Below are 12059 nucleotides of genomic sequence, written 5' to 3' on the forward strand. Positions count from 1 at the left end.
TTTTGAACTATTGCAAGTTTTAAAGAAATTGTTAGAATTTTTTCCCATTTGAGAATCTGCAGTTACTTACATCAATCCTAAAAAAACTTAAAATAAATATGCAGGGAGATGATGGAATCACATGTTTAACTCTCAAAGAGCTCTTAAAGCTACCACATGAACCATTTAGATGAGGACCAGCTGTTGAGCATTTTAACTCAGTTCCATACCTCCCCCTTTAGAAGGACCTCAGCTTTATCTCAGCACTGCTAAATCACATCCTTTTTTTTTTTTTTTTTTTTTTTTTTTTTTTTTTGTGAGCATTGAAAGATCTCCAATGATTAAATCTATCCAACACAGAACTTAGTGGATTTAGTGTTTTTGTTGGTTTCTTCTTCATATTATTTGTTGTCAACAACTCAGGACTAATTTATTTTTGCTGCTTTTCGAAGTTGGCCATTGCTTCCATTTTTGCAGCTTTTGTATTTCTCAACAGAGTAACCATTCATGACCAATTATTTCCCCTCCCCTATGTCACAGTGGTCTTATAAAAATATGAATTTTTTTATATTTCAATAAGCTAGCATCCCCAACTGTTTTAACTTTTGTTAAACACTATCACATTTATGCTGTAATGGAACTGTTGGAAGAACATTAGGAGAAGCTGAGGACCAGGCAATGTGCTTCAGCTAAGCCAGCTTTCCTTGCAAGAAGCACAAGCAGGGCTGTGACAAATGGCAGGAAAGGAGAATTGCCCTGGTTAGAAGCTGCTCCTGAGCAGGACTGGTGTTGGAACCCAGGACATCCCTCTGGCTGCCCTGGATGGCTTGAGACCCTGGCAGGGGGCTCAGAGACCTTGGCACGGAGTCAAAGACACCTGTGCCTTTGATTTTAGCCCATGGAAACAATTACCAACTTTGTGTGAGGAGTTACAAGCCACAAGGGTTTGAGTAGGATGATAGTGAATTTGTCACAGGGTGAAAAAGTAGAATTTTGGGGATTTAGAATGGGGGTTCAAGAAGCAAGATGGAGGAATCTGGGCATGTCCTGTCCTTCTTCTCCTTCTTCTTGTCCTCCATCTTCTGCTGGGATGGTGACACTGCTGGATTGGTTTAGAGCAGAGACAGACTGTCTAACATAGGTGAGAGGTACTGGGAAATCATTGTAAATAAAGCACACGTAGTTCTTAGTATGAAAAGTTAACACCACCCCAAGGGCAGGGACTGTGCCACAGCCTGACCTGCTGGACAGATCTCAGCAGGGCAGAGAAAGAATGGAACAGATAACAGAGAATAAACAACCTTGAGAAGCAGAGCTGAGGAATCCTGACTCCTCCTTCGATCTCGGGGCTGGGAAAAGGAGACTTTCCAACACCTCGGGGTCATCTCAAGCACAGAGACCCCGAGAGACTGGCTGGGGGCAGGAGCAGCAGGGTGCAGGTGCCTCACCTGTCCGTGCACTCGTCGATGTTGCTCTCGCAGTTGGTGCCCTCGAAGCCCGGCGGGCACCTGCAGGTGTAGCTGTTGACATAGTGGGTGCAGGTGCCCCCGTTCCTGCAGGGCTCACTCAGACACTCGTTGGTGTCTGTCTGACACTTGTCCCCATGAAATCCAGGGAGGCAGATGCATGAGAAGGAGTTTATCCCATCCACGCACGAGGCTCCGTTCTGGCAGGGATCTAGGGCAGAAGCACCACGGGAGTGTTAGAATGAGTGACAGTGTCAGAGCCCAGGACATCCCTCTGGCTGCCCTGGATGATTCCAGACCCTGGCAGGGGCTCAGAGACCTTGGCATGCAGTCAAAGACACCTGTGCCTTTGATTTTAGCCCATGGAAACAATTACCAACTTTGTGTGAAGAGTTACAAGCCACAAGGGTTTGAGTAGGGTGACAGTGAATTTGTCACAGGGTGAAAAAGTAGAATTTTGGGGATTTAGAATGGGGGTTCAGGAGGCAAGATGGAGGGATTTGGCTGTGCCTTGTCCTTCTTCTCCTTGTCCTCCATCTTCTGCTGTGATGGTGACACTGCTGGATTGGTTTAGAGCAGAGACAGACTGCCTAACATAGGTGAGAGGTACTGGGAAATCATTGTAAATAAAGCACACGTAGTTCTTAGTATAAAAAGTTAACACCACCCCAAGGGCAGGGACTGTGCCACAACCCGACCTGCTGGACAGATCTCAGCAGGGCAGAGAAAGAATGGAACAGATAACAGAGAATAAACAACCCTGAAAACCAGAGCTGAGAAACCTCGACTTCTTCACTGGTCGCAGGGCTGGGAGAAAAGCTCTTTAATTCCTTGGGAGCCATTTCACCAGCACCAAAACCCGAGAACGGTGGGGGGCCAGGCCTAGAGCAGCTGTTTCTAGGGAAAAAAAAGGGGCTACACAGCCCAGAGTGGGACAGAGTGCTGACAGGTTTTTCTCAGCCACTTTATGGAACAGGTAACTGCAAAGCATTATCAACTAGAAATTTACAAGGAGGTGTGGATCAAGGCCAGCCTTCAGGGCCTAAAGGTTTCTCTGCTGGAATTTGTTCAAACAAAACCCAAAGCCTCTTGGTTTAAAATTCAAATGCTGCTTTTGTGACAGATGCCTGCTGATACAATAAAAACAGAGCAGCAACTGTTTCTTCTTCCTTACCAAGGTTTATTCATCAGAGAACTCAGCACAGTCTCTCTTAACGCAGAAGAGGACTTGTGTGCTTAATTCTCAGCATGAAAGCAGTGCAGTCAATTCAAACCTGTATGGGTATATCAGCACATACATGAGCACTTATGCACTACTGAGCACTGGACATTTTTCCCAGCATCACAGACTGGCTGGGGAGAGGCTGCCAGGAAAGCTCCCAAACTCCTACGCTACCAAGGATTCTCCTCAATCATTGCATTTCTTGGTATTTTCCTTAACCCTGCCATGCTCTTGCTACTTGCACACCACTGTTTTTTGGTCTAAGCCACCTCCTACTACTGTATTCCTTCTGCTTCCACAAGTACCAATATGCCTGAAAGATTTCTGCTGTTCAGTAAGTTTTTCCTGCTTTTCTCCTTCCACTTCTGGATTTAAGACCCACATTCCTGAAGCCAGATTCCTTTTCTACTCTGCATTCCACAGAGCAAAAGCCTAATATATGAAGGCAGAGAGGGAAACTGGGAGGGGGGAGGAAAAAGGGAGAAAGCAAGGGGGTTGAAAAATAGGTTACTGAGCTTTTTTTTTGGATTTAGGACTATCTTTAAATACTACTAAAATATGAACTGGAAAACGCAAGTAGACTCTCCCTAAAATTTGCATTTCATCATAAGTATCAAACTAATTCTGTTTACTGGGAAATGAAGAAATGTGAAAGGTAATTAAAGCTCATTTATTGACTGGGAAATATGCTCATATGTTAAGAATTTGTATTATGAGACACACCTGCATCCATTTAAAGGTCATTTGACTACTGCAGAGAAAAAGCACAGTCAAAGCAAGACCCCTGGCAGCTATAAAATGCTGTGTCTGTGGCAGTCAGCCATGGATGAGTGAAGCCAAAAGCTGTGCATTAATTCTCTGTGCCACACATTTACCGACAGAAGAAGGAGACTTGGGTATCAACTTTTCAATAAGTTCCTGTTGTTGGAGGGTTTGTTTGCTTCATAGATTAAAGACATTTGGCTCAAGGCATGGAAGGATTTTGTTATGCTAAATGAAATCAGCTGTGGCAGCAATGTGAAATGCTCAGTGTGAAAGCCCCATGGGTGTGCTGCCTAAGACAACACGGGGTGAATCCTACAGCTCTCAGAACACTCAGGAGGAGGGAGAGAGATGTCCCAGCTGTTCCAGAGGGAAAGATAAATGCTTAGGGAACGTTTTTATCTTCAGGCACCCACGCAAAAACTAACAGGACAAGCAATGATTTTGTTGGCTTCAGTAAGCAAAGCGCTGGGTCACTGCACCGTGACACTTTTTGTACTGTACCTGTCTGCTCAGAAAGAAGGAATTAAAAGCTCAGCCTGAACCAGACACCTCAGAAGTTCTTTGAGTGCTGCTCTGGGGGCTGCCACGGTAACTTTTGCTAATAGACTTGTTTGGATCCTTCTCTACAGCAGTCATGAATTTACTTTTTTTTTCAATGCAAAACACATTTTGCTAAGTTCACGCCTAAAGTCTTCAGAACTTCATTTTGGTTTTAAGCTGATAGTAAAACCCAGGGGATTGGGTTGTTTTGTTTTGGGGTGGTTGTTTTGGGTTTTTCTGTTCATTTGGTTGGGTTTTTTTAAAGACCTGGCCAATCTAAGGATTACAGCATTGTGAACTCCTCCAAGGTTTGATAAAGCACTTTTCAAATAGTACCAGATGAACTTTTAAACACGTGACATTTCTCAGGAGACTCTGATTTTATCTGATGACGATATAAAATATGCCCAGTAAGAAAAAGAAGCTACTATGTGTCTGGTTTCCCTTATAAACAGCAGTGTCAAGAAATTAATACTTGTTTTCTTGCAATTTGAGCCATTCCAGTATTCATCAGTGTATGGCCTCCCCTCCTGCAACTGATACCTATTCCAGAGCAGAGGGCCTTCCTGCTGCTTAATTTGTTTTCAGATATGGATTAACTGTGACTGCAACAGGACCCACTCTTCCCAGAGTATTAGTGTCAGACAGACATTGCAGCAGGAAGAGCTGCTATAGCCCAGATTCCCACCACACCTCAGTCAAACTGAACGCTGAAATACAGGTAAGCCCTGCAGTGGCACTTCAACTTGATGGATTAAAATTTCAGGCAAATATAATTTTGCATTTAACAGTGCTTCTTATTAAAGTATGTAAACTCCAAGGGCCTTCTCAAGTCAAGGACCTGGGAACAACAGCTGCCATCAGCTGGGACACCGTGGTCCATTTCTAGCAGCCGACCACGGTGGATTTTGACTGCCTCAAACATTCCAAAGCTGAAGTTTGGGGTTTTTTTTTCCTTTTGGCAAGAGATCATTAAAGACCCTTCCAAATCTGTCAAACAGCAGTCAGCAAATTGATTTTTGGGGAATACTGGGGAGCAGAGAACAAGGTGCTGATACCCACTTGCCAGGCAGTCGTCGATATTGCTGTCGCAGTCGCCGCCGGTGAAGCCGGGCCGGCACTCGCACAGGTAACTGCCCTGGATGTTGTGGCACAGGGCATGGTTCTTGCAGGGCTTGGAGAGACACTCATCAATATCCACCGTGCATCTTTCCCCTGAAAGGTGCAGAGTGCAAGGGTGAGACCCCTCCCACAGCAATGCCAGGAGGCTCAGAGCCGGCGCTGCTCAGCGCTGAGAGCGCTCCACGTTCCCCAGGCACCTCACCTTCCCAGCCAGGAGCACACTGGCAGGTGTAGCCTTCAGAGTCAGGAGATTCTTGGCAGATTCCCGAGTTCTCACAAGGATTAGGGGAACAAGGAGAAACCACTACCTGGCAGTTCACACCTGGAGAAGAGAATGGGAAAAAGCTGAAGAATGTGCTGCTAAGAGCTTGGTGCTCCTTGGAAGAATGAACAAAGAGGTTGTAACTCACATGATTATCCCACACTGCAGTGGACAGCACTGCCACATTTTGAAAAACCTCAGCAGAAGGAAAAGGAGAGCAGAGCACTCCTCATGGGCTCGGTGTAGAAGCAGCCAGCATCACTTTGAGTTTAATGCCCCTCCAAATTGCAGGGCATTTATGTAAATTTCATAATTTACAAAGAAAATGAAGGTAAGCTTCCAACAGGACACTTTTCAAGGATTCCAAGCAAGGCTTAGACAAGCCCTTGCCAAGTATTCTCTTACTGTATCATGTCTACAGGAACTGACTAATTTAACTTCATAGAGCCACGGCATTTCACATCTTGATTACTATTTCCACAAAGTTTAATGAAAAGAAATTACTCTAAAGGTGCAATGAAGTAAAAAGGGAAAAGATGACAAATTTTCTGTGGATTTTCACCTTTGAATCCCTTCCTGCAGGTACATCTGTATCCATTCAACAGATCCTCACATGTTCCTCCATTCTGGCATGGGTTTGATTTACATTCATTCCCTTCTGTTGAACAGTAATCTCCTATCCAGCCGGGGTCACAGACACACTTGTACCTTCAAAGGCAAATCAGCATTAATTTAGGACATTTTGAAGTAACTCCTCCACCAGTTTCTCCTGCAGATTAGTTTTGGAGAGAAAACCAGAAGAACTCTCTTGAGAAGAGCCCTAAGTTACTTTAGATTGCTTGCCCCAGCTGTAGAGTTTGGAAAATAGTGAAAATAAACCCTCCCTTAAAACCACACTTCCCTCATTACAGCGTTCACAAAGTGTTCAGTCAACCAGCAATACGTTTCTGCTTTGATAAGACCATCTCAACACGTTCAAACAAAGACAGAAACAAACAAACAAAAAAAATTGGAAAAAAAGAAGTGGAGGGGAACAATAGGTTCCAAAGATAACTAGACTGATTTAATACCAAATAGTGGTTTCAAATGAAAACAGCTGGCTGGGAGCAGGAGCAATCTTCTCCACCACGTTTCAAAAGCTGCAGGAGAGCACACCCCACCCACATGATGTAGGAGCAAGGACTTGGTGGCTCAGCCTGGACTCAGGCCACACAGCACACACTGGCCTCTGTCCCTGCCCTGCAAACACAGCTTCTCCCACCTGGCACAGCACGGGGTCTACAAATGCCAAGTGACAGATGACAGACAAGGTGAACAAAAATCTGTTCTCCAAGCTTTCAAAGAGGCTGAATTAGCAATAAAAGCAGCTTTCCTGCCAGCTCCAGGGAAAGTGCTGCATCCTGCCCTACAGAGCTACCTGCAGCAGCAAGGCACTTCCTTGCCCAAGTGCTGACAATACTTCCCAGGATACAGCACGTATTTGGGAGAATATTCCATGTATAGCTGAGAACTTTCACAAACAAAACAACCCCAGACTTATCATTACCAAAAAGAACTCTGATTTAGGGCTCCCAAAATCAGCATTTGGTCTTCCTGCATTGGAAGATTCAGAAGCAACTACTGCCAGCAAAAGAGAATTTTCCAAAAATATGAGTAAAGCTGACAAAATCTCAGCAGTGGGCAAAGTGTCCTGGGTGAAATATCCATCCCTAGAGCAAAAGTTGTCAGCCTGTTCCTTGATACAGTGTTTGGTTAGGAAGAACAGCACTAGTCAATAAAGACAGTTCCCATGCTCAATTCTTTAGGTTTTGATGGAATAGATTGCTGCTGCTCCCCAAAGGTTTAATTTGGAACCATTTCTTTATTTTAATGGCATTCATTCAGCTCACTAGTGTCACCATGATATTTTATGGAAAATCCCTTCACCAGGATTTTTCTTCTGAGAAGCTGAGAAGCCTCAGAAAAGAAATGTAAACAATAATTATCAGATTGCTTGGAATGTGGCCTGGAGATCGTTTACCAACAGGTGCATCTTTGAATGGTTCCATGTGAATTGTTTTTAATTAATGACCAATCCCAGTCCAGCTGTGTTGGGACTATGGTCAGTCATGGGTTTTTATTATTCATTCTTGTCCGGCCTTCTGATGTCTCCTTTCTCTTTCTTTAGTATAGAACTTCTTTTAATATAATATCATAAAATAATAAACCAGCCTTCTGAGAACTTGGAGTCAAATTCTCATCTCTCACCTCGTCCTGGGACCCACAACACACTAGAATCACCAAACCCTCCCTCTAGATGGTGGCAGTACATCCTGCACCACTCGCCCGTGCAAAACCAGCAAACAACACACGGCAGGACAGAAAAACCTATGTTGAAACAGCAGCTGGTGAACGAAGCTCTGCACCTTACTGTGATAACGTCACGGGCATCAGAGAAATTGGGCTCCTGCTCTGAGAAATCAGAGAAAAGTCGGGAGCGGGAAGCGTGGGCAGAGCAAGACAAGGAGGCAGCAGGCAGGCAGGCTGAGGAGTGCTCACCCCGTGGCGGTGGGTGTGCAGTTGCCGTGCACACAGGGGCTGCTGAGGCAGCCGTCAGCCTGGGGCTGGCAGTGCGGGCGGTGCAAGCCCTCGGGGCACACGCAGCGGAAGCCGTTCACCTCGTTGATGCACGTGCCGCCGTTGTGGCAGGGGCTGGACGCGCACTCGTCGATGTCCACGTTGCATCGGGGGCCTGGGGGGGGAAAACAACACTTCCTGAGCTGCACCTTCTTAAAACGCTGCTCACTTTGCACCTCTGCAAGAGCACACGCTGGGACACAGCTCAGGGAGTCAAGGTGGCAGCATGGAGCTCACATGCCTCCGTGCTCCAACTCAAGCCAAGAGAAGCGTTTCTGAGAGATGCAGCACTTTGCTGAGCCTGGAAAACAGCACTTACACTCAGCAACTATTTACAAACCATTCCAGAATCTCCACTAAAACCGCAAGTTAATATTGATTAGGAAAGCAAAAACCACTCAGCTGTATCATGCTTGCAACAAACCTCTTGAGCCGCACTTGTCGTAGCCCTGCTCCTCTGCTTTGAAGTACCTACCCTTTGAACAACCAATAGTGCCCAAATGTCTGCAGTAAATACAGTTCTTGTGGTTTATTGCGCAAAAGGGGCTCTAAAAACACCGTTTCCTGTTTTGCCTGCCTCTGATTACAACTGCAAGATCCTTGAAGCAGTGACCAAAAGGACTTGTGAGGCTGGAAACCTAAACAGAGTGAATGATGCAGTAAGCTGAAAGCATTTTTAACAGAAGGAAATGACAAAGTTCCAAGACCCCATGCAAGCCAGCTCCTTCAAGACTGGAATATGCCAATTCATCACATTACTGAATTGTTTTAACAGTGTAACAGTAAGAGATCCAGCAGAATAATAAATATGGAATGCCAGCAACTTAGGAGAGCGGAAGGCACGAGTGATCAGCATCATCCCTCAGCTTATTCTGGGAACTACAGAGCTCCACCATGCCAGAGCCATAGGAAGGAAGGGAGAAGCATCAGGAGTTCAGGAAGACCCCAAGAGAAAAGCACAAGGCACATGAAACATTTTAGTGCTCTAACGCGTTTCAGATCTATTCTAACTAGAATCATTCAGTAACAAACAGTAACAAACGTGATGAGAAAGCTGTAATAAACAGTGCCAACTGCCTCACAATGATTATTTTGTATTACCCTACATGGCTCAAAACACAAATGCCCTTACAAACAGTGGAGAGATGTGCTTTAGTCATCAGAAATAGCCCTGATGTTGGCTCAGAGCTCTAAACATGGGTCCAGAGGTGTCTTTTTTCAGCACTACTTTGACTTTACCAGAGAAATTTTAAAAAGAAAACAGAACAGACCATGCTATGACAGAGAAGTACTGAGAAAAAACAGGTTATTAATCTGAAGACTTCAGAGTGGGAAACAACTCATGAGAACACCAAGTTAATGCTCTGATTGCACAGAAATAGAAAAACTGTTCACGGTCAAAGCTCTAGGCAGAGTCTAACCAAACACCTCTCCATATTGTCCACAATCTCTCTGTCCCTGGAAAGAGGCTGTAAATAATAAACCAAAGTCACGTGGGTTTATTTGTTATAAACCCAAGAACCATGAATTGGACTTAATTACCTAACAAGAATGGCATTTCCCAGCAGAGATTAGGCCATTCTCCTGGTGGGAGAACTGGCTGTAATGTAAGATGCTAAGATCCAGAGATTAGAAGGATTTACTGAGACACCAACTGAAACCCTTGCAGTGAGTATGCAAAGAACACTTCCCTGGCTACTCGGATAACCATCTTCCAAACAATTGAGAGCCCCTGGGTGGCTGACTTTACCTGTAAATCCAGGTTCACAGGTACAGTTGTAGCGATTGATGCCATCGACACAGGTCCCACGGACGCACGGGTTACTGGCACAGTCATCAAAGTTATTCTCACAGTTTATTCCTGGATTAAAAAAAACCCAAAAAGAGTTAGAGGAATAAGGAGGGTAAACAAAACTGTTTTCCCAAAATAGCCTAATTGAGAATCCCACCTGCTTCAAAGTCACGTTGGGGGCAACCTAAGCAGGTGATGATGAAGTACTGCAACACCAAGGGATGTCACCTGAGCCCCGGGGTACTGACTGAATAGGACCCTGAACTTGTGCTAAATATTTATACAGAGGAATAAATATTTTGAACACTACGCCTAATTCTTCTGCAGGCCTGATTTTTTCTGGAGTAAAGAGGAGGTAAATTCTCCCAAGATCAGCTGCAGCACCAGTGAGGGTGAGGCAATCCACACAAACACACCAAAGTTCAGCATGGCAAAGCAATGTGAAAATGATACTCTCAACTTAGCACACACCAGAGCACGGGAAAGAAATAATTACATGCTTGAATTCTGCTTGAATGCCAGCCTTCCACTGGTGTTTTCCATACCTGAGGTGCCCAGCAGGCAGTTGCACTGGTAGCCATTGACCAGGTCGATGCAGCGCCCTTGGTTGAGGCAAGGATTGCTGTGGCACTCGTCAATCTGCTCGCTGCATATGGCACCCATGTAGCCAGGGTTGCAGATGCAGGTGTATGAATCTATGCCATCCTGGCATTCCCCGTGGTGGCAGGGATCAGGGTCACAGTTGTTGATGTTCTCCTCACACAGAAGGCCAGTAAAACCTGAGGAAAAGCCATGAGTAAGGAAGGAGTTCGCTGGTAGGATGCCGCAGTGAATACAACGCAGGTACAGAAAGAATTGCATCAAGAATCAGCAAAGTGGCAGAGAGCACAAAGGGTAACTGGGCACCTCAACTGCATTTCCAGCCCTGGAACACAACACTCTCCACTGTTCACAGCATTACAGAACAGCAGCATGCATGCAGAACCCATGAACAAGGGGGTCATCTTCAGGTTTTTTGGAACAGTAGCCATGAGAGGAGACATGTAAATCTCCAACAGAAATATTGACTTGCATCAGTATAAACTGTCTGAAGGCACACTCCTGCCATTATTTCCTCTGCACAGTAACAGGGGGACGGAGTGGGGCTGACCTTGTTAAATACTGCAAAGATGCTGCTGAAACCTTCCCAAGGGAACTCCCTTGGCTCAGGTCAAAGCTTCTGCAGCCCTGCTTATTACAAGGTTTTTTGCCTCCTTCACTGGGAAACTAACTGAAATCAAGCACCAACTGCAAATTTATTGAAGGCTGCATGCAACCTCTTGGTCAGGAGCAATGAAACAAGCAGCAATTTGGCCTGTTTCATTCTGCTTCAGCTGGGAAACATCCTGAGCAGCAGAGAGGGACAGAACCTATCCACAAAAAGGGCTAGAGGGTTCAGGAAGCTAAGAGCAGCACACCAGCCCCTCAAGAGCCCTGCTCTCCCTGATGGAGCAGAGCTATATAAGACTGGGACAATTTCAAATAAATGGCTTTCAGAGCTGAGGTTTTGGAGCAACAGCTCACGCTGCCTTCCAGCAGCTGACGATCAGGAAGGCAGAACTTGAAATTTCAAAGACACCACGTGGAGACTGATACAAACCAAGCTGCAGGGAATTTCAACAGCTGAAGAGTGGTTCTCACCTGAGTATTACAAGTGGATAAGAAGCTCCCCATTTTTCATACAGGTTTGTGGTTATTTCTGTGGTCAAACATACCAGGTGACGGCTAACATTCCCAAGTTCTGCGAACGTATGCTTGGATGAATGGGTGTGGAAGTGGGTGGGGAGAGGGAAGTGAGGCTAGTTAGAGAGATGGATATAAAAAGATGTTAGGGAAGGAGGAAAAACAAACTGATAAGGGGACAAATGGTGGCAGAGGGGGGAAAAAAAAAAAGAGGGTAGAGACAAATAAAAGAGGAAAGACCTGAAACAACCCAGGAAAAGAAAAGCCATGATCTACCACTGGGAAGGAGAAGTGGAATAATGCCAGAAGGGAAAGAAAAGACAAAAAGCAAGCAGTAAATAGAGCTATCTGTACAGCATTTGGGCAAACATTTTGCAGTTTTCAATCACGTCGGCAGCCGGCGATTACCGCTCAGGAACAACACATCACTGACACCACGAGAGGAGCAGAGCAAGAACACACTCAAACTCAGCATCCAGTAACTGACCTGCCCCCAGGAAGAATTCCACATTTCAGTCTTACAGAAGGCTGTCAATATCAAATATAATACTTAGCACACGTTCATTCAAAAGT

At 45.2% G+C, this 12059-nt stretch overlaps 1 protein-coding gene across 1 annotated transcript in view; it reads right to left on the reverse strand.

The window, feature by feature from the left end:
• The window catches only part of NOTCH2 (notch receptor 2), a 97008-nt gene that overhangs the window by 27559 nt on the left and 57390 nt on the right, over positions 1-12059 (reverse strand). Inside the window, exons 11-17 of the mRNA XM_059854796.1 lie at positions 10310-10543; positions 9723-9833; positions 7895-8087; positions 5919-6064; positions 5297-5416; positions 5035-5187; positions 1428-1656 (exon numbers count right to left, since the gene is read on the reverse strand). Of these exons, the coding sequence (XP_059710779.1) occupies positions 1428-1656; positions 5035-5187; positions 5297-5416; positions 5919-6064; positions 7895-8087; positions 9723-9833; positions 10310-10543 (1186 nt within the window). The remainder of the gene's footprint in view (positions 1-1427; positions 1657-5034; positions 5188-5296; positions 5417-5918; positions 6065-7894; positions 8088-9722; positions 9834-10309; positions 10544-12059) is intronic.

This window comes from Haemorhous mexicanus, chromosome 9 (assembly GCF_027477595.1).
Source record: "Haemorhous mexicanus isolate bHaeMex1 chromosome 9, bHaeMex1.pri, whole genome shotgun sequence".
NCBI classification, from domain to species: domain Eukaryota; kingdom Metazoa; phylum Chordata; class Aves; order Passeriformes; family Fringillidae; genus Haemorhous; species Haemorhous mexicanus.